This window comes from Callospermophilus lateralis, chromosome X (assembly GCF_048772815.1).
Source record: "Callospermophilus lateralis isolate mCalLat2 chromosome X, mCalLat2.hap1, whole genome shotgun sequence".
NCBI lineage: Eukaryota > Metazoa > Chordata > Mammalia > Rodentia > Sciuridae > Callospermophilus > Callospermophilus lateralis.
Window position 1 is genome coordinate 4,440,615 of NC_135325.1, and position 22,934 is coordinate 4,463,548.

General features: G+C 34.5%; 1 protein-coding gene across 2 annotated transcripts in view; it reads left to right on the forward strand.

Annotated features, from left to right (window-relative positions):
• Mospd2 (motile sperm domain containing 2) overlaps window positions 1-21,385 on the forward strand; it is a 43,412-nt gene extending 22,027 nt beyond the window's left edge. The window contains exons 6-15 of one of the 2 annotated variants that reach the window (XM_077106339.1): window positions 3,016-3,076; window positions 5,425-5,463; window positions 8,489-8,613; window positions 11,279-11,455; window positions 12,139-12,251; window positions 14,239-14,335; window positions 15,552-15,648; window positions 16,070-16,199; window positions 19,098-19,200; window positions 19,886-21,385. In XM_077106339.1, the coding sequence (XP_076962454.1) occupies window positions 3,016-3,076; window positions 5,425-5,463; window positions 8,489-8,613; window positions 11,279-11,455; window positions 12,139-12,251; window positions 14,239-14,335; window positions 15,552-15,648; window positions 16,070-16,199; window positions 19,098-19,200; window positions 19,886-20,023 (1,080 nt within the window). In that variant the 3' untranslated portion in view covers window positions 20,024-21,385. The remainder of the gene's footprint in view (window positions 1-3,015; window positions 3,077-5,424; window positions 5,464-8,488; window positions 8,614-11,278; window positions 11,456-12,138; window positions 12,252-14,238; window positions 14,336-15,551; window positions 15,649-16,069; window positions 16,200-19,097; window positions 19,201-19,885) is intronic. The other variant, XM_077106340.1, reaches the window with a different exon arrangement.
• The last annotated feature ends 1,549 nt before the right edge of the window (window positions 21,386-22,934 follow it).

Sequence of the window (22,934 nt, forward strand, 5' to 3'; positions counted from 1 at the left end):
CAATGTGATGACAGCTTTTTTACCATGGCTCATATCCTACTGCACCCATTCCTGTGCCCTGCACAGAGGAAACACATGCAATAAATATCAAGTAATTCATGTATGATCTCTATGACATTATATTATACCATGTTTTGCAGTTGCAAAATATTCACATGAGTTTTGCACATACTGTGATTTTGTTGGGTACGAAAGTGCTAATTTGGATTTGTTTTCTATTTGTTTGTTTGATTTGCTAAACTTTAACCCTCAGATGATTTTTGCCAAGCTTAAAAACATAAGTCAAGCAACTGGGAGTGGGCTGCATGCCTGTAATCCCAGCTACTCAGAAGTCAGATGAAGGAGAATTGCCTGTTCCCAGGAGCCTGAGGTCAGCTTGGGCAACTTAGCAAGACCCCATATCAGAAAAAACATCAAAGTATTCAGTCTTTAATTTGGGCCCTTGTCTCTTTAGTGCTAACTATAAAACCTTTAGCAGCAACTGAGATCAGTTGGCACATTTATTTTAACTGTTGTCTCTTACATTTAAACCGTGGCAGATTCTGGTAGCAGTGAAATGGCATTTGCAGACCCACTCACAGCAGTGTTTAAATCTTTTTGGAAATCCATTTGGCAAAGTATTTTAAGAACCTTAAAGTGTCCATATTCAGACTGTTTTCTCATAACTAACTTCTAGAAATCTGTTCTAAAGAAATAATCCTGAATTTTAAAAAAGCATGAAAATGTTTCTCAGGATGTCATTTAAAATAGCAAAAACCTAGAAAACATCCAACTTGTTGAAATGGTAAACTATGGCGTATCTAATTGGTGGAGTATATGTAGCTATATAAAATTGTGTTTATAAAGAATTTATAGTAATATTGGAGAATACTTCTTTAATGAAAAAGATTGTTTTACCATAATATGGTGTTATGTAGCTCAAAAAAGAAAGAAAGAAAGAAAGAAACCTTAGACTTAAGGCTAGAGAGAATTATTAACAAGAAGTTTTGGGTGTGATAGGACCACAGATTATTTTTTTCATGTTTCTATTGCTCTTTCTTGTTTAAGAATCCAATGCCCTAGATTTTTCCAACCTAGTTTCTATGTGAATAGGTTTTTAATTACAGAGGAAATTGTTTTATATTCAAAATCAAATTACCTAAATAAATAAATATTCCATAAAGGTAAGTCGTGATTCTTTTATCCTTTGGGTATGATAATTTCCTATTAACTCAGAATCATGCAAAAAAATGTTAATATTTTCTATTACCAAATATAGAGACAGGGAATTGACAAGCTGTTTTTCAAGCAACTTATATGATATCTCATGATCTTTAATTTGTAAATAAAGTCTATTTGCATGACTAATTATTTCAGTCATTATTGTTTTAAACTACTTGAATCTTATTGCATAACTTCTTTCTATATATGACCTTCTCATGATTCACTTAAATCAGCTTATAAAGATGTATACAGAATTACAAAGCAAAACATAAAGAAATCATTTGTTAGAGTTGGGCTACCAGTTTGACTCTAAGCTTTCAGCTGCCTGCCTAAGGAAATGAAATCTTTTAAAATTATGCAGTGGCCATACTTGAAAATCAGTATTCTCGAACAAGTGTATCCATTCCTGATAGTTGAACTAGAGGGAAAAATCTTCCATGGGTCCTCAAAGGAAGGACACTTTGCAATATAACATATAACATCCTCAGAAACAAAGGCATCCTTACAGAATGCAGAGCAATAGGATTCATGGAGCTATTTTATGTAATACCCACTGATAGACACACAGCAGTGGCATCCTATCAAAATCCATGTGAATAGCAGTAACTCAAGATTTGATGAACATGCATAGTCAATTAAATAATTGGTGGAAACAAGAATATTAGACAAATTCTAGGCAAAGTTTCTAGAAGGATCACAAATTATAAACTAGGTAACCAAATTTTGATATAACTAGTTCTTTTCAGCTATTTTCTTTGACTCTTACTTAACCACAAATTATAAAACTTTGCACAGTAGGTGTAATGACTATTTATAAAGCTATTATTATATGCTAGGATTTATCCCATAATAACTACTTCAGATAGTTAAGGACGCTTACTTTCAGTTTACTGCAATTAAATTTGCTGCAACTCAGAGGCTAGGAATGACTTTATATAGACTCTCATCTCTAGAACAATCTGCCTTTCAGTAATTGTGATGGATTTTAGTTTGCCTGCTTATATCTTTCATCCAGCAGACTTTATGAGGTGGCAGATCAGGATTACTGAAACAGCCTGTGCTCATGAAAGAACATAGAATGAAAGGCAAATAACATCCCTAATGACCTAATTTACTGTTGCTGTGCTAAAGCATTAGAACTAACCAGACAGCTAAGTTTACAAAGTTTCCCAGAAATTGAAGTCAATGAACAACACTTGAATGTAAACTAAAAGAATAATTTGAGGTCCCTAAATAAAAGGAAAGAAGTCAGAGAAGTAAAGTAGATACACTTTGATACTTTGGTCAGTGTTATCAGATTAACTGTTGGGTAAAAAATATATATATATTTTGTTGAAGCTATTGTGTGGTGGAAAAAGTAGATTTAGAAGGCAAATATTCTACCAGAATTTATGTGTGTGTGTGTGTGTGTGTGTGTGTGTGTGTGTGTAATCATTTCAAGTTATAAACTGTATGTATTCTTGTTTTAATAATTCTTGAATTGTTCAGTAGATTTTTAGAATTTTTCTGTGGGGATTGCTTTTAGACCCATTTTATGCCCCATTGCCATAGTAGCCTGAAATACATAACAAGTTTGAGCAATAATTTTAAAATGTCATTCAAGCATCTGATTTCTTCAACTTAATTTTAGGGCTGATGATTACAGTTTAATGACCTAAAAACTTAATGTTTGGAAATGTAAATATTTATATGAGCTCATTTTTAAGAATTTAATAATTGTCTCATTTGTATTTAACCATTTATGACCTTTAGAAATGTGCAGTTTAAAGTTCTCTCATATGGACAATCTTACAGATTTAATCTTTATTTTAGGACATGGACTTTGTACGCTTTATCATCAACTGCTTTAAGGTTTATTACCCTAAATACCTCTGTAAGTAACTTACTCCTTTATAAAAATATAATATTTTGAAACTATAGACAATGTCTGAGAATTGTAGATCGTTATATTATTATAGACTTTCATACCTAAAACATTATTTTCTGATGAAGAGATTTAAATGTGTACAAGGGGGACGTCTAAGTGCATTTTATAGTAAGTTAAGAGGAATTTTTTTTCATAAGTAGTCATTGTTCTTTACAGTTAGTTTTAAAAGTTTAAGTTCTAAAATGTATGTATACGTCCAATAAAACACAAACACACACACACACACACACACACACACAAAGGTACATACAAATAGACATTTACTTGAAATATTATCCTCATTTTACTATCCTTTCAATTTAGAAATTTATTTTAAATTGTATTTATTATATGGGATGTTTTTGCATGTAAGAACAGATAGCAATATTGATAAAATACACTGTATGATAAGCAACATTGTTACATAAAGTACAGTGTGTTTTGATTGCTCTCTAAATATTGTCATTAAGAAAATACTTCACAAGAAAGCACTATATTTGAATCTGGAATTTATTTCTTTGTTTTTAGTTTTAACTTTTTGGTAATTACCCAAATGGAAAACTCCTAAATCTCATATGCTCATTTTTTTCATTTGTTGGATTTATATGTGAGTTCCACCCGAGGAAAACAAGCTGCCAACCCACATAAACAGTCAAATATATTGAACCCCAGTGGGTTAAAAGTAAAAAGATAGAAGGGAGGCAATAAGAAAATCAAAAAAATGGAAATTCATAGATCCTTCCAGGTATACTCCTGGCAGATATCTCAATTAGGGTCATTTGGGACTCATGATTTAGGTGACACTGAAATATTAAAATTCCTAAAACATCTTACTTTGGCTTGCTTTCATATTATTATTGTTAATGTGAAGTTTGGAATAGACAAAAAGTGTAATGGATATTAAGAATAGTGCTGCCACCTCTAGCCTTGCACTCTCTCTCTCTTCAGAGACAGTATTTGTGAATGTTCTTAGCTATAGAGAATGACCAGTAGTGTTCAGTTTGGGGAACCTGTAGCATCTACTATTCCTTATGAATTCTTTTGTATCTGACATGTACCCTGACTCTTTGAGGCTTGCTGAGCAGTGCCAATCCTCAGTTTATAGGATATCACTACTCCATATTATTAGTTAGATTCTCTGATGGACAAAATGAAAATAAAATGTCCACTTATTTATTGAAATATCTAAAGGAGTTTGTAAAGAGCCACTTAGAAATAACATAAATATTCTTATTACTTTATAAAATACATCCAGGATTTTTTGAAAGAATTATTGATTAATTCATAGATCTTTATAAACATGAATTAGAATGCTGTTCATTTCAGATGACTACAGATAATATATATATTCTACCAGCATACTGTAATTTTGCAGACATTGAATTGTGTGGAATCTTAAATTGATTATTCTTCAAAATCCATCATGAAATGGATTTAACCAATATATCTCAAGCATATGCCAAATGAACTGGGCTTAAGACCAGGGTATCTCTTTACTTGTACCTTGTTCTTTGTATGTACTTCACTTGCCCTACATTATTATACCTACTCTGGAAGGTTCTCTGCTCAAAGAAACATAAAATTACCTATTGATTCATCTGTTTTTTTTATTATTGGTTGTTCAAAACATTACAAAGCTCTTGACATATCATATTTCATACATTTGATTCAAGTGGGTTATGAATGAATTGGATATCAAAACTCCTCTTTGTGGTTTCTGGTTCTTTCTCACAGTTGTTAATAGGGCTATTTAATATCTTCTATTCAGTGTGTAAACTATAATTCTGTATACTTTGGAATTATTGGCTTCCTGGAACTCATTAAAAAGTAGAAATATTTTTGTTACTTAAAACATAATGATTTATTAAGGGATGGAGGCAACTGTGAGACTGGTTTAACAGTATAATCTCTAGAAAAGTATCATTAAAACCATAAATTAGACATGGAAATGTTTTTAAAGTTCAGGGGCCTTTAGCACTAATATGACATACCAGGTTCAAAGACTCCACTTACCCACTTAACTTACTTTCTTTTGTACTTTTGTGCAAGCAACAAATGAACAAAGAAACAAGCTGTTCTCAGAACAGCAGTGTCAGTGCATTATTGATTTCCCACTAGTCATCTTCCTGGGCAAGCCACTCACCATTGTGAGATGTTGGTTCAGTCCCAGCACCACTCATGCTTCACTGAATTGAACTTGGTCAACCATCTTAATTCTTATTTATATTTAAGTGATCAGATTTTTCTAAGTCAGATATAAGTGATAGTACTATAGAGAGACTCAGTCACATTTATTGAATTTTTTCATCTTTCAGCAAAAATGGTGATCTTTGATATGCCCTGGATAATGAATGGTGAGTAAATTATTTATGCTTTCCTAAAACAAAATATCAGATTTTCTTTTTTCTTACTTTGCCACATTAGCCATACTTCTACAGCTATTTTATAACAAATTGTATTGTTCTTAGTATGTACTCTTGAGACACTAGCACTAGAGTACTCAATGGCTGGTCCTAAATAAATGGGGCTGACATTCTATGCCCAGACTCTGGGGTACTCACTAGTCTTTTCTAAAAACAACCTCAAGATATTCAGTCATTCAGGTGACACTATAACCAGAAGCCTTAATTTGCCATCCACAAACAGGGTACATCACAGAATACAGGCCTTGGCCAGGTTCTCTCTTGGGCTCCAACTGTTGAAGAAAAAGATGGGATGAATGTGAAATAGACCCCAAATCTCTGTAGCAACATGGCCCTTTTGGCAGTCATAATATATTTTTGGCAATATTTTTTTAAATCCATTGAAAAACAATTTACCAACTTTAAAGTGATTGTAATTTTTGTTTTCTCTGAATGTGCACTTTCATTGATGTTTACAAACGCCAGTTACATAGAAAGCAATAGAGAAAATCAACAAAACTAAAAGTTGGTTCTTTGAAAACTTCAGCACTTCAACATAATGATAAACCTTTATCAAAACTGATGAAGAAAAATACTTAAATTATTAAAATTTGGAATTAAACAGTAGGCATCACTACTGACTTTATCAAAATAAAAAGAACTATACAGACATTATTACTCTAGGTACATATATAACTATATGACCTGTGGGATTCTACATCATGTACAACCAGAAGAATGAGAAAATAAACTCCATTATATATGATGTATCAAAGTGCATTGTATTGTCATGTACAACTGATTAAAACAAATAAAAATTAATAAATTATTTTTTTAAATAATTATAAGTAAATACCATAAATAATTGTATGCCAAGAAATTAGATAACCTTGATGAAATAGCTAAATTCTTACAAAGATGCAAACAATTGAAACTGACTCAAAAAGAATCAGAATAGAATTTTAACAAAATTAAATCAGCAACCACAAAACTTCCCAAAAAGAGAAGCCTAGGTCCAGGTGGCTTCCTTGGTAAATTCTATGAAAATTTTAAAGAAGAATCAACACCAATCCTTTGTAAACAGTTCAAAAAATAGAAGAGGGGGGGAACACTTCCAAACTCATTTTAAGTGGCAAGTATCACCATAATATCAAACCCAACAGGGAAAAAAAAACTACAAACTGTAATCCTTATAAATATAGATGTACCAGTCCTCAACAAAGCAAACAGAATACAGCAGAACATAAAAAGCAATATACACCATGACCAAGTGGGATTTATCTCAATAATGCAATATAGGAAAGCCAACATAATCCACCATATTAATAGAATGCAGAGAAAAAAAACTGCATGATCATCTCAGTAGACACAGACAAAATATCCAACAAAATCTAGTACCCTGTCATGATAAAAGTACTGAAACTGGGAATGGAAAATGCAGAGTTGGAACAACTGCAAGTTAGATCATAGCAGTCCATAGAAGACCCCTGCCCTCACTTCTGGCATAAACTGCAAGCTCAAAGGTTACCACAATCACCCACAGGTTTGATAATTCTCTGGAAGGACTGCTAGAACACATTGAAAGCTATTATACTCAGAGCCACAGTTAATTACAGAAAAAAAGATTCATATTAAAATTGGCCAAGGGAAGTTCCAAATGTGGAGCACATTACTTTGCCAGAATCAATGTGTGGCAATGCACATGGAATATTGACAATCATGGAAGCTCAACCAAGCCTCAGTATTCAGAGTTTTTATTAGGGCTCCATTACATAGACATGATTGATTAACTCATGGTTCATCTCTGTGCCCAGTCTCTCCAAAGGTATATTGACATTGTGTGACCCAGAGCCCCCATCCTAAATCACATGATTGTCTTTCTGCCATTGTCAGTGCCCAACCTAAGTCATATTGTTACAGTGTGATCCAAGACCCTAGGCAAACAACGACCTCCCAGAAGCTGAGGGCAAGAGCCAGTTCTTTACTACACAGAATTGAACTTGCTTTAGCCTGATAAAGGATATCTATTGAAAACCTACAACTAACATTTAAATTATATTTCAATAAAGCTATTATCAAAAGTCAAATTTAGCACTTTATATATAAACTCCAGTAGCATAGCTTCATGCCTGTCAACTCACAAAATTTAAATTGAAGTTATTGATAATTTTAATGTTATGCAAAAGGAAAGCTTAAATCATAGCCAAGGTAAAAATGTAATTTTCTGAACTGCTATTCCATGTTTATCATGCTGTTCTTATTTCCAGTTTTTTTCCATCGACACTTATGCACATTTAATGCAGTATTCCACTTTTAGTATCTTAAAAATGTGCTTAGACTCTCACATTAGAAATGAAGCTTAAAAAATTAGTATAAGTAAGAAATGGCATGATGGGACAAGATTGTAATTACCAAACAGCTGTGTGTGATAACAGTTTATTCTTGTAGATTCCATAAGTTCCCCCACAGTTATATAAACTGCAGAGCCTGGGAAAAAGGCAGAGAAGTTTAGAGTTAGGAAGGAAATCTGGGTCCAGGTCACACCCATAATGAGGAGGGCTATTTCCTTCTCTTCCTGATTTCTCCTTTGAGAAAGTTTTTCAGACTGAGGGTTTTTTCAGAACCATAGGAAATGACTCTTCATACCGTTGTGAAGTTATCCCCTAAATCATATGGCAGTTTGATTTACTGTCTATAGATCTTAGCAATTGAGATGTGTTCAGATGTTGATAAGTTTATTAATGAGCATCAGGGTAATTTAATCTTCCTGAATCTTAATGGAACATTTGAAATTCATAAGGAACAGTCACACCATAAATGCCTACAGGAATTGAGAATATTAAGTATCATGCCATGTAAAGATAAATGTTTATAGATCATAGCCCAAACTGGTTTCAAAAGACTGGGGTTAGCATGGACAATGAATCAGCTGATGAGAATGAAAAGAATTTTAATGAAATGACTGTTTTTTCTTCAGCTGCTTTCAAAATTGTGAAGAGTTGGCTTGGCCCAGAAGCAGTGAGTTTGTTGAAGTTTACAAGTAAAAATGAAGTCCAGGACTATGTCAGTGTAGAATACCTGCCTCCCCACATGGGTGGAACTGTAAGTATAGCCCTTAAAATTTATTGATGAAATAACACTGAATTAAAGCACAGCTAAGCTGTAATCTTTCCTCAAGGAAAAAGGAAAAGCAATACTGTGACATACAAAGAAAGATAACAGATACCCCAAAGTAGAAAGTGATGGTACAGACATGTTTCATTAATTTTTAAAGTTGTTAATTTTTAAATGGGTAATTAATTTACATGGTTCTTACCTGAACGGTATTCAGTATTCAGGAAAGTATTCAGAAACAAGTCTTTAAAATCTTATATTCTTCTACTTTAAAATTAGTCTTCTCGTCCTCTTATCCCAACCACACTGTTCTCTTCCACAGCTGAAATTTTATATTAATTTCCAGGGATGTGTATTGCATATATAAGCAAGTAAGTATATATAATTCTTCCTCCCTCCTTCTTATCCCTTTTAAACAGGTAGTGTATTTATCCACTATTGCACATCTTGCCTTTTTTCTTTACAACATGTCTTAGAGATTATTCCAAACCAATATGTGGCAAGCTTTCTTACTCTTGTTTATGGATTCATAGTACTCCAATATCTAAGGTAAACCACAAATTCTTGAATTTCCTTTTGATGTGCCTTTAGTTTTCTTCCAATTTTGTGTTGTTCAATAGTCTTTTTTTTTTTTAAAGAGAGAGTGAGAGGGGGAGAGAGAGAGAGAGAATTTTCATATTTATTTTTCAGTTATCGGCGGACACAACATCTTTGTTTGTATGTGGTGCTGAGGATCGAACCCGGGCCGCACCCATGCCAGGCGAGCGCGCCACCGCTTGAGCCACATCTCCAGCCCTCAATAGTCTTTTTAATTTAAGAGATATTATTAAGCATATACAATTAAGTTTATTTTTTGTTTCATTTTTGTGGTGCTGGGGAGCAAATGAGTGCTCATGCATGTTAGCCAAGCACTATACCACTGAGCTACACTCCAGCCCTCAAGATATTTTTGAACCAATTTTTACTATTTACAAATAAAGATCATGAGTAAGTGGTTGCATATTAAATGTTTAATACTACATAACAGTGAAACTTACTGTGATAGTGCCTTTTTACAAACCATAAAAACTATGAACCTGGTATTCAGATTAACTTTATTTCAGTTATTTGATTTTTACAATCTACTTTGTATATACTGCCTGCCTAGCAAGACTGTATTCAATTAGAATCAAGGAGTGGAAAATGAAAAGTTTGGTGATGTCCTGGGGTCCTAGGTTTTTTTCTTTGATTAGAAAGACTTAAGTCTGTTGCCCAAGTATTGTGCACTTAGTACTAAAACTAAGTGTAAGTATCTGAAAATCATAGTAGTGATATTGTCATTTTTAATAATTGGCCCATAAAATTGTTGTATCTTAAAATCTGTGGCATTTAGTAAAATTTATTTTCATTTTTACATATAGAAAAAGATATTATATTTCTACCTTTTTGTTGCTAGTGGTTTATTTCTTGAGGACTACATTCAAAATGGTAATAGGACTATTATTTCTTGGCATAATCAATCCTCTTTTGGAGGACCATTAGTTACTTTCTATTTTTTTGCCATTATTAATATTGATACAGTGAATATTCTTATAAGTAACTCTTGGTACATGGGTACAGCAAATATTTATATAAGATAAAGTCGTAGAAGTGAATTTATTAGGCCAATGGGCACATTTAGCTTTTAATTTGGGTAGCTGTTGCCAAATTCTCTCTAAAAATATTGTACCTATTTACCAATGAAGTGTGAGAGTTGTGCCACATGCTTGCCAACACCTCATAGTCTTATATCTGTAACATTTGCCAGTCTCTTGTGAAGAATATTTTACTGTGATTTTAATTTGCACCTCTTTTATTATAAGTTATTCTGAGCACTTTTGTGGTTTCAAAGGCAGTTTTTCTTCTTTGATTATGAACTCTTTACGAGTTTACCTTTTATGCAAGTGGGTGGTTAGTCTTTTTTCTGTTGATTTCTTTATATTAGCAAAAAACATTTTGTTTCTTATGTATATGGTATATATTTTTCCAGTTGTGACCTTTTTAAGAAAAAAATATTTTTTTTGAAGGGGTGGTTGGTTGGTTGGTTCATTGATTGGGTCTTTGTTTGGTTTGGTTTTAGTTTTTGTTATTGTTGTGGGGGTGGTTTGTGGTGTTAGAGATTGAACCCAAGGTCTCATGCATGCTAAGCAAGTGCTCTACCGCTGAGCTATATCCCCAGCTCATTATCAATATTTTTGTGCCTTCTAGGTTTTGTACTGTGTAGAAAGGCCTTTCCTACTTAAGTTTTTATTTGCTTTTTTTTGTTTTTAAAATTTTCTGTTTTGTTCCAGTGCTTTTCTGGTTTAAACAAATACCCAAGCAAGCAAGCGCGCGCACACACACACACACACACACACGCACGCACGCACACATATTTAAAGCTTTTATCCATCTGTAGTTCCTTTTGGTGTGAAGAGTAAATAAAAGATCTAAGTTGATTCTTCTAGATACGTAGATTGTGATTATCTCATGCTACTTACTGTGCTTTCCCTTTCTGGTTTGAAATGCTTGTAGTATTTTAAATTTCACTGCCTAATTGAATCTGTTTTCCTGGATGAAGTAATGAATTTTAAATCAACTATAAGAGAATTATTTTTCTGTCCACCTCTGAGCAGACTGATTTCTTTTCTCTTAGGATCCTTTCAAATACAGCTATCCACCACTGGTAGATGATGACTTCCAGACACCATTGTGTGAAAATGGGCCCATTGCCAGTGAGGATGAAACTTCAAGTAAAGAAGATATAGAAAGTGATGGTAAAGAAACCTTGGAAACAATTTCTAATGAAGAGCAAACTGCTCTTCTAAAAAAGGTAATTTTATGAATAAAAGAAATGGAATCAAAAGCTGTGGTTTAGCCCCAATTCTACCATAGGCTGGCTATAGGATTTGGGTAATTCACTTAACTTGTTGCCCTTCCACATTATTGTGTATAACAAAAAAAAAAAAAAGAGGAAGGATGGCATGAGTTGATGAGTAGTGCCACTTCATTGTATGAAAGGCAAAGGCTGAGTCCCTGCTTTGTATAAAAATTGTCAAAGTGCATCTGGAAGGAAATGTTTTACCTAATTTTTATTTTTCTAAGATAAGTGATTGATTTAAAGCTTTACCTTTATCTACTTCCTCAACTTTCAAAAAGCACTTAGTTATCACTCTTTCTACAAGTTTTTAGGGGCTTGATAAAAAGATAAATATAATGTTATAATTTAGTACAAATTTAAAGACTCTTAAGGGAAGGACCATGTTATATTTTCAACAGTGACATGTTTATAGTGAGAAATCAAATATATGTTCATGGTCATGTTTAAATTTGTTAAAATATACGATTTAGACATAATAAATGTATATTAAAGATTATAATTTAGATTGAATCAAAATAATGTTTACTCTTTGGTCTAGTGACCTGTCCAAATATCAGTGTGAAACTAAAATGTCTGTATTCTTTCTCTCTTGGGTGTGTGTGTGTGTGTGTGTGTGTGTGTGTGTGTGTCTTTAGACTAACCCAGCTGAATCTACTCCCAAAGCAGAAGAAAGTGAAAAAGTTGATTCAAAGTTGAAAACTTTCAAGAAACCACTGAGTGTATTTAAAGGTCCCTTATTACACATCAGGTAATCATTGAAGATTTTATTAACTACATTGTTATAACATATCTTGAGGAGGCAGCAAAATTAAAATACACAATTAAGGGTTATCTGGAATAAGGGTTATCTGAAGACTCACCTTGGTTTCCAGACACAGTAGATATTTATAGCTACCTTCTTATTTATTCCATTGAGTATGTGTACATGGCCCTCATCATACATCAGATAATAAAGGTGAATATTCATATATTAATAAATCTGACATGTATTTTTCTCATATTATCTATGCTTACAGAATTAGGGAGATGCCAGAAATGCCACCAATAGAGGCATTCGTTGATTTGCCTTGTAAAGCCAAAAAATGGGTTTTTGACTATAACCCAATTTCAGCACATCTCCATTTTTGTTGCTAGGTTATTTGATCAAAAAATATTAGGATTGGGGTCTGGGGATATAGCTCAGTGACCCTCATCCATGATAATCTAATATAGCATTTCCTATCCCTTTACTTGAAACCTTCCTATGTAACTGGTTTTAGGTATATCTCAACCAGACAGAGACATACTTTTAAAAAATCTGATCTGAGATTCTCTAATTGACAAAATGAGTCTTTTAACACATATTTTGATTACTGTTGTAGTTGGATTTATTTCCACTGTCTATGTATATATGTGAGAAAGATACACACATATATTTTATTTCCCATGGTTTTTCTTTGCCCTTCTCCCATTTTTAAGTTTGTTCTTTTTTGTTCCCATTGTTCCCTCTACTAATTTGTAAGTTATACATTCTGTGTTTTCATGAGAGGCCTGTCAAAAGCACAGATCCTAACCTGTGTCGAGGTTTGACAAGTGGAGCAGGCTAGGAAAGAAACCAGGCTGAAGCAGGACAGCTTCCAAGGCTGCACTTGGACTCTGCCACCATTGCCTGTGCCCGCAGCAGAATCACAGAGCACAAGGACCTAGCCTATGTCCATCTCTCCAAAGTTGCTTATGGTTTTTAAGCTGGTTACTGAGAGTGACTCAGAGGTGCATTACCTTGCTGTCTTTTTGATGACTTAAGATTGGTCCCTAAAAGGAACCCATCAACCATGCTGTCTTACCAACTTGTCCAAAAGTATGCAGAGCCCTTCTGGGAGAGGTCTTCCTTAATAAAATGTGTTCTATAGATTACAGCATATTTCTCATGTGTAGAAATTCCTTATATAAAATGAATCTATTTAAGATGTATCTGTTTAAAGATGTATCTCAAAATCAAAATATGTATCTAAAGACTCACCTTAGTTTTTTAATTAAAATAAAAACACCATCCAATATGTCCCTCATTGTTTTGAGGCACCAGATATGATTTGACTAATGTGAGTTAAGTGCACAAAGTTTGCATGAATTGTTTAAGTTTTAGTGGATCGTAGGCATTACATTGGCCACTAAGTAAAATTTGAATTTTGAGGCTCACTGAGTTTACTGTTTGATAAGTTCTTCATTTAGTTCCCATTCCAAATTTATTTCTCTGTTTATTTCTCTCCTCTGTTACCTAGAAAAGCCATTGTACAGAAAGAAGTTTCTGTTATTGAAATATATTTCTAATAATCTTTTTAAAGTTATGTTCTTCTCTGTTGGTATAAAACAAATGCTCAAGCCCTATCTATCTGTAATTAGGGAAAGTTGAAACAGCAATATCTTCTTTGCTTTGATTATAATCCATATCCTTTTAAGGACTTTAAATGTACCTTAAGATTGTGTTGACTATAGAATTAATTCACAGTCTTTCTTATTCTCTCTTATTTTGCTTTTGATCTTAGGGAAAACAATAGGGTTTCTTAAGTAGCATGCATTAGATCAGTAAGATTAAAATGTGAAATTGAATTAGGTTATTGTTTTGTAGTCTTCTTTTTCAGTGAAATCTCTTTACCCAAATAAGCATAAAATATTAACCAAATATATTTTTCAAACTAAGATTATATTGTCATTTATTCTGAGTAATGCAAATGCCTTATGTTTTTGTCACCACCTAGCCCAGCAGAAGAACTCTATTTTGGAAGTACAGAATCTGGAGAGAAGAAAACTTTAATAGTCTTGACGAATGTAACTAAAAATATAGTGGCATTTAAGGTAAATAGCTTAAGCATATAATAAATCATGAGTGAAAGTGTGAATTGGGAAGTGATTTGAGACATAATGATAATTGAAAGATTGATAGTTGAACAATGAATAATCTTATGCAAAGATTAAACTTGAACAGTGTTTTTCTTTATGATACTTTTAGGCATGTTATATGACATACTAGTTCTAACTAAGCAGCACAGCTTGTCTACCATTTTCCTTGGGATCTCCATCTCAGTCTTTAATGCCCCCTCATAATGTCCAAATTATCCCCAGAGTTTAATGGTTATTGTAAATAAAAGCCCAAGAAAATCACACTTCATTATATGAATAATTTAATTCATAACAACAGTGGAAGAGGAAACTATAAAGTTCCAAGTGCACATTTCCCTCAACTGCAGTATATTCTAGAGTATAATTTATATTGAATACTTACCCAATACTGAACATCAAATGTAACAAGACTGAGTCCGCAACCACTGATATCATAGATGTTTCTTTCTTAAATCTCCTCTTTGATTAATATATAACTGTTTGAGCCAGGCATGGTGGTGCACACCGGTAATCCCACAGCTCAGGAAGCTGAGGCACGAGGATCACTAGCAAGGCCCTAAGAAACTCAGTGAGACCCTGTCTCTAAATAAAATACATAATAGGGCTGAGGATGTGGCTCAGTGGTTCAGTATCCCTGAGTTCAATCCCCAGTACCAAAAAGAAACAGATATAACTGTTAGGATGTTGTAGATGTGCTTTGATTGTCAACTGTGTTTAATTTCTGACTACCATCATACTGGGATCTACTGTGCATTCTGTTGTATGAATTTGCATCACTAAGTGTAGGCTATTAGCAAACAGGATACATATTTAGTAAATGGATTAAATTTTTTATTTAAGAGGAAGGTAAGTGACAGTTGAACTTAGAAGTATTTTTTAGATAGATCAAGATGCTTTAGCCTATTGATGAGGAAAGATAAAACTTATGCTTAACCACCAAGGTTGCTCTGTAGACTCTTTGTTCAGTGATTATTAACTGCTGATGTTTTTTTGAATCACAATTTTTCATATCTCTGGTTGTACACAAAGTAGAGTCATGCCATTCATGTCTTCATACGTGTACCTAGGGTAATGATGTCCATTAAGAGTCATTTTTAAAAGTCATTCCGCCCAAAAAGCATACAGGTTGTTATCATACAGGTTGTTGTGTGGCTCCTGTGTTTCCAAACAGGTGAGAACAACTGCTCCAGAAAAATACAGAGTCAAGCCAAGCAACAGCAGCTGTGATCCTGGTGCATCAGTGGATATAGTTGTTTCTCCCCATGGGGGTAGGTTGTCACTGTGGCCAGCAGGTGTGGTGGGAAGCTGAGACATGGGGCTGTTTATTGTGTGTTCAGAGATATAGGGCTAGAATGTAGAAATTAGCGGAGTATCAGCAAGCCCCCTCAGCCTTATTCTAGCATCTGTTTTTGCATGTGTGAAATGAGATGGTCAAAGGGTCTCCAAAGCCCTTTCCAGCATTAAAATGTAATTATTTTTTAATGAGTGAGATTTTTTTAAAACTGACACCAATTGAAATTGAGTTTCAAAAACACAAAATTTTTCATTTGGGGGACTTTTTACATGTTTAAGGTAGTTCCCTTTTCTTCTTATTCCTTAATGTTATTTTCTAGAATAATGCAGTAAGCTACACTTGCAGCCTCTTGTGAAGGTTCCTGTTCACATGCTAATTGCCCTTTTGGAATGCAGGTTTAACAGTCTCTGCCCAAGACCGGTTTCTGATAATGGCTGCAGAAATGGAGCAGCCATCTGGCACAGGGCCAGCAGAATTGACTCAATTCTGGAAAGAAGTTCCCAGAAACAAAGTGATGGAGCATAGGTAAGCTTTTTCTCATAGGTTATCAGATGTGTGGAAGAATCAGAAAGAGAAATGTACCTCCATGGGGGAGGCACCGTCCCTTCCTTCTTAACTCTGGGCATGAAGGACCTGGAACTGCTCAAGGAGGCCCTGATAACAGAAATTCTGTGGAGATTACACATGCACATTTCTGACCCATAAACCATGTTTCCAAAAAAGCTCATCTTGCCTGTGAGAATGTGTGTTGCTTCATTGGAAAGAATGAACTTAAATAGTCACCAGTAAAGCAATACTGAGGTATACTTGAGTATTACCACACTAAAGAGCTCTCTGCAGCCATTCAAAGAAGCATAGCAAATCTGTTTGTTCTGACATGGAAATATATGTGTGATATGTTATCAGAAAAGAAAAGATCACAGAAAGATATGTATAACACTATCCTATATAAAGGGGCTTAGTATAGGTACAGTGTAGGTATATACATATACATGTATGTATATGTCAGGTTGTAACAAAAGTCTTGAAATGATATACAGAAAAGAAAGAAAAGACTGTTGTAGTTTAGTTTTGCTTTGTTTCTTTTTTAATTGGAATTGTGATTTATTGGAGTGTTCCCAGTTTTGCCCCCTAGGGGACACTTATCAATGTCTAGAGACATTTTTGGTTGTCACATCTTAGGGATGGGGTGAAGTGGGCATGTAGTGGGGGAAGCCAGGGATACCACCTAACCTACTGTAATATACAGGACAACCTCAATTCCTCCAAATCAAGTGGAACCAAATGTCAGGAGTGCTGAGGTAAGAAACCCTCAGGACACTCAGGGTAGCACCTGAAGGAAATTAGAATGAGCCACATTGGTTACTGGACAAAGACCTTTGTAGGCTCAGGGAAGAGCAAATAAAAAAGAATTATGCTTGGCCTGCTTGTGTTCCTACAGCAAGGAGGTCAATGTCACTTGACTCTAGTAAGTGGAGGGTGTGGGCAATCAAGATATAGGGAACAATGAGATGATAGGATACCAAATCACTGCTAGTGATCTGAGTTTAAGAGGAGAAATACTTACTTGGTACTGAGCAGAGCCATGAGGTAATCTGGTTACTTTTCTTAAAGGATCCTTCTGGGACTGTAGGAAATAGTGGGCAGATGCAGTGGCGGTCATGCTTCAGAGGTTACTCTGGAGTAGTGCTTGCTGTGGGCCAGCACAGTTCTGGATGCTTTATTTTCGTTCATTCATGGAGTTCTGAAGACTACCCTAGGAAGGTGGGAAGGATTTTTCCCACTTTAGAGATGAGGAGCTAATAAACCTATTGGTCACATCTGAGTAGATTTTTCACAGAAGGAGTTGAAAGAATACAAGTGTTTCTAGAACAGAGTAAAAGCAAGAGGGAAGAAAGAAAGTGGGAGAAGCAGGAAGGGGCCAGAGAAGGAGCTCAGTCCCCTACCACAGAAACAGAGGTAGATCTGACCTGCCTTTGACAAGATCATGCTGTCAGTGATATAGTTAATAGAGTCTAAGATGATAAGAGTGGGCCTAGGGAGATAGGTGTTATTTTAGTTGGCCCAACAAGAGAGGTGAAAGATTAAGCCTATCCTAAAGGAGTGTTTTGTGGTCAAATGGAGGTGGACAATCAGCAGAGTTAGAAGGGAAATCAGGCGAACTCTGCCAAGTCATCAAAGCCCAGTGAAGAGAATGTGTTACCAAGTAGGAAATGACCCGTGGTATCCAGTAATGCCTTGTGGGTCAAGAAGGATGAGGTACAGCATGACCAGTGCCAGTTGGTGGTGACATTACAGAGGTCACTGATAACCTTACACAGAATAATTTCAGTTGGCAGGAGCCACATAGATGAGAGGAAGTGAAGAAATGGAGGCTACTGGAAAATCTGCACTGGAGCTGTCTTTGGTTAGGAAAAGAGTACAGTGGCACTTGGAAAGAGGACTGTGGACTTGATAAAGATCCTTTTTAATAAAAGACATTTGAACATTGCTTAAAAACCAGGTTCTGAGACCATTAAAAGAGGAGAAACCAGATGTATAAGATATATCATTAGCAACGCAATTCCTGAGAATGCTAAAAGGAGCAGGAGCAGAGGAATGATTAGCCTCAGTCCCAGGGAAAAGAGGAGAAAGGAATGCAGAGGAAGACCCAGTTTCCAATTGTTCCAGTTGTTTTTGCATGAATTAATTACACATTTTAAATTTCGAATTATATTTCAGGAAGACCTACTTTTTTTTGTATCAAGAGTTTTTTTTGGGGGGGTGGTTTGATTAAATGTGTAGATGTGGGAAAAATTTGAAAGGTTGAGAAACACTGGTATAAAAGGTATTAAAGATTAATTTGAAGTTCTTATGAAACAGCCCCTCAAAACGAGGGGGTGGTTTTGGCTTTGTTATATATGATTTGCCTTGTTTGCTTTTGGTTTTACCTGTTCCTTGTGGCTTGCTTTCCTGTAACTGTCAAGACACCCAAGTAAAGCACTATCCTATCTAGAAAGGTTGACTGCCTTCAAATAGTAATATATCTGGATGAATTCTACTGAATACCATAAAAAGTTATTTTAAAAAGCTTTCCATTGAATCCCATGGAGTATTGAACAGTATCCATAATCTTTTGTGTTCTTTATACATAAATACATTAAGATACTCAAAGAAGGCTGGGGGTATAGCTCAGAGGTAAAGCACTTGCCCAGTCTGTGGCAGGCTATAGGTTTGTAGCACCAAAAAAAAAAAAAAAAAACAGAGACCAGAAGATAAATAGATAAATACACACTGAGCCATTACCTTAAGTGACCCTGGGGAAAGGAATGATGTCTCTGTCTGTTACATAGACTCCTGTGTTTAACTTTTTCGTTTTATATTTTAATTGGTGAGAAAATTTACTAAAGCTTTTAAGATGTTGTTTTCTTTGTATTTTCATAGGTTAAGATGCCATACTGTTGAGAGCAATAAACCAAACACTCTTACATTAAAAGACAATGCTCTTAACATGTCAGATAAAACCAGCGAAGATATATATCTACAAGTAAGTATACTTTCTTCCTAACTAAAACGAGTTGTTAATGCTAATCAGCATTAGAAATGCACTTTTCTCCACTGACAGAAGGGAAAATCTTTGACATAGACACGACAAAAGCGCTCTCTTCTTTGTGAAGAGAAGCCAAATTAGAAATGGTAAGAGGTGAGTTACTTTTGGAAATCTAGCCTTTAAAAAGCTCTAGCCATTTTAATTTGGAATAGGGATCTTGTGCTTTACTGACTATCAAAGAATTCCATCTTGCAGAAAAGGGTACCAAGTAGCACATATAAATTTGAAAGAGACAGAAAGGTACTAGGGGTGTAGCTCAGTGGTAGAGCACTTGCCTATCACCAAATTTGAATCAAAGCCCTGGATTTGAACCAGCACTGCAAAAAAGAAAAAAACAGACAGAAAGAAGTGCTGTATTTCTAAGTAGCTCAAAGGTTTCTGTGCCTCCAGGAAGTGATTGCTGTGTTCCTGTCTCAACTAGAAAATTGTACCTTTTGAAATAAGAGTAATCAGACACACATCTGTCCACCAAAGAAGTCGAAAGCCTCCTTGGATTTCTAGCTCCCTGCCTTTCTGAATAGATGGGCCCCATCCTGTTCAATGTTTGGATTTCTAATACTCCTATTTGTCATTCTTATAATTAATGATTGTTTTTATTGATATAAATCTTTTTCCTCTTCAGCTCAATCGTTTACTAGAAAGCAATAGGAAGCTTGAAGACCAAGTTCAGCGCTGTATCTGGTTCCAACAGCTATTACTTGCCTTAACAATGCTCTTGCTAGCTTTTGCTGTCTCTTTCTTTTATTCATTGTACAGTTAAAGTGGTGGTGCCTGATCAAAAACATGGCTTTTTCATCTGTTATTTGGAAAAAGTAACAGACCCCAAACTACTCGACCAAGCTACTAAAAGTATTGCACATCTCTGCTTCCTAAAAGGAAATATACAGCACTTAAAGGGGTACAGCACTTACCTGTCTTGAAAACAAATTGTTCGAAAAAAGAAATGCTGAAGAAATTATTAGTGAGTATAGCTAGTTAGGAACGTAAGTAAAGGTATATGCATTGTGTAAATTAATAGCTTAAATGTAATTTATTTTTTTCCTTTTGATTCAAATACTTTCAAAGCTTAAGTTTTATCATGTAAATACATTAGCTAAACTTAAAAGTATAAGTAACATGCTTTGTTGCAGCCAAAAAATGTAATCTGCTTTTTTATGACAAAATTATTATAGCTGAGCCGACTTACTAGCTTTTCTATACTCTGTATATAAAAGAATATGTATATTGAAAAAGAAAACATACTTAACAAAGTAATTTATGTAATCATGACTTTGTAATTTTGAGAAGCACTTCCAGATGATATTCTTTTGGAATGTAAACCTATTCAATGCCAAACCACCTTTGCCTTTGTTTCTCAATGTTCCTTAACAGTCTGCCTTTTATTAATCCTGGACTTTTTAATGAACAATTTCATTTCAGTAGAATTTGGAAAACTAAGTGTGGTTGGCTCTTTGAATTCTGATAGTAATGCCCAGAAGGCAAGTCTCTCCAATCAGTCCCCCTTTCCAGTCATCTCAATGCAACTTCATGTTGTTCATTATGGCTGGACACTCATCTTTTCACCTAATTTATTATGAAAGCCTGATCCTCTGTTCTTCCATCTTCGCCCTCATTCCAGAGCAAAGGAGTCTTTGTGGACCACAAATTGCACTGTCTTCACCCTCTCTTCTAAATGAAAGACATTAGATAACACTTTTTGAAAAGTTAGTTTTTCAAGATGCTAAGCATTCTGATGAATTTGTAGTTCAAAATATTCCTGTTAAAATCAGCCAGTAAAAAAAAAATTACAAATGACTGGGGTATCTATAAGGGTGAACAGAAAAAAAAAATGTAAAAGCATAAGTATCAGCTCTCTTAGAGAGTAAAAAATATAACTCATGATGGACTGTAAAACCTTCAGACCAGGACTAATTGACTGACTTGTTATTCTGCCATGGGTATAGAAATACCCACTCAATGTGGTTCCTAAATTCCTGAAGAGCTATACCTTGCAGAAGCAGAAGCTAATGAAATTAGTTTTCTTTCTCATTAATATACCAGTTTTAGTACCTTTTGGTTCACATGTGTACTTTATATGAAAGAAAAATAGTCTGCTTGTAAAATAAATTTGAATTTTGATTGAGCCATGTTTGGAGATTTATTTTATGAAATGTAGTATTGTTGGCTTTCATCTTGAAGAATTGATTCCAAAACTGAGATTTGGAGAATGATAAATAGATTTCCTTCAAAATTGGAATAGGAAATAAAACCTTAAAAGGACACTGGTGTGATACTTTGTCTTAATTTGAGCTTTTCTGTTTCATTTTGCCACCTCCAGATGTGAAAGGGACTGCAGTCCACCCTAAGTACTGTGCACAGTTCTTCCTGTGTATGTGCACAGTGGCTTCCCCTTACTTGGTAGATTTGGGCCTTAATATAATTTCCAAAATTATTTGTGTATGCTTTTCTATTCCTTGGCAGATTAAATGAAACAATTAGCCAAGTTTGGAAATGTATTGTGGTAACGGTGTCCCTTTAATGTTTCATATGAAAATCATGTTGACTCACTAAAATATCCTTGCTTGATATGTAGTCAGTTGAAATTAATATATCTTGTTAATGTTTGTGTGTCTATTAAATGTGACTAAGCAGAATTACTGAAATTGACTATAAAAGCAAAGAATCTAAACTTTTTTACTTGTCTTGATTAATCATATATATTTACATTTGAGTTTTTGTCTTCCTTTGGATTTAATCACAGTCACATGATTATTTTTGGAACTCAAATCAATAATTTTGTTTTTCATTATGTCATTACATTTTTATGACCAAATTACCAAGGACTTTCATTTAGATTTAGATTTTTTGTCACTTGGGAATGGAAATTAATAAATTTTCCATGAAAACATTAATGAGATATCATTAGCTTGATCTGCAAGTAGCCTAAAAATGCAATTGCTGGTAATCCTAGCCTCAAATTTAATAATACCATAACTGTTTTTATATCTTGCCACTAATTTTGACTGGATTTAATAGCACTTTATTGTATAATTACAAAAAATATATTCCTAGAATTGTTGCCAGTGTAATTTCTCTAATGTTCAGGTGCTTTTCATATATTTTCAGTATTTTTATTACTATATTGGTATTTTCTTTGTATAAATTGATCAAAAGAACATGTTTTCTATTTTAATATGTTTTAGAAAATAATTACATTTATGAAATAAATATCATCAGGAAATAAAAAAAAAACCTCTGGTCTCTAATTGATAAAGCATCTTAAAGAAAATCAATGTTCAAACTCACTCTGACCTTTTAAAGATCATAGTAATTCCTTTTGGATCTGCTTTGCATTTTTATAAGGACAACACTTCAGGCCTACAAAGATACAGTCCCGTGTCAGGTAAGCCTATTCTTTAGTATGTCTTGTTTTTCCTCATCCCTGTGTCTAGTTTGGCTGCTCTTCAAAGCAGTGCTTAGCAGTGGACCCTCTGTCATGACTTGGTTCTTATTATTGAACTCAGTGATTGTTCCCCAGTTCTCGTATCCACACACCTTCCTGCCTGATGAGAGTAAGCAGGAAGCAAGCTAAGGAGATATCCTGCTGATTGCCAGGCATGTGGATGATGAGCAGTGTGGCATTGATTGCTCCCCAAATCAGGATTGTTGGGGAGGGGCACAGGGAAGCCAAA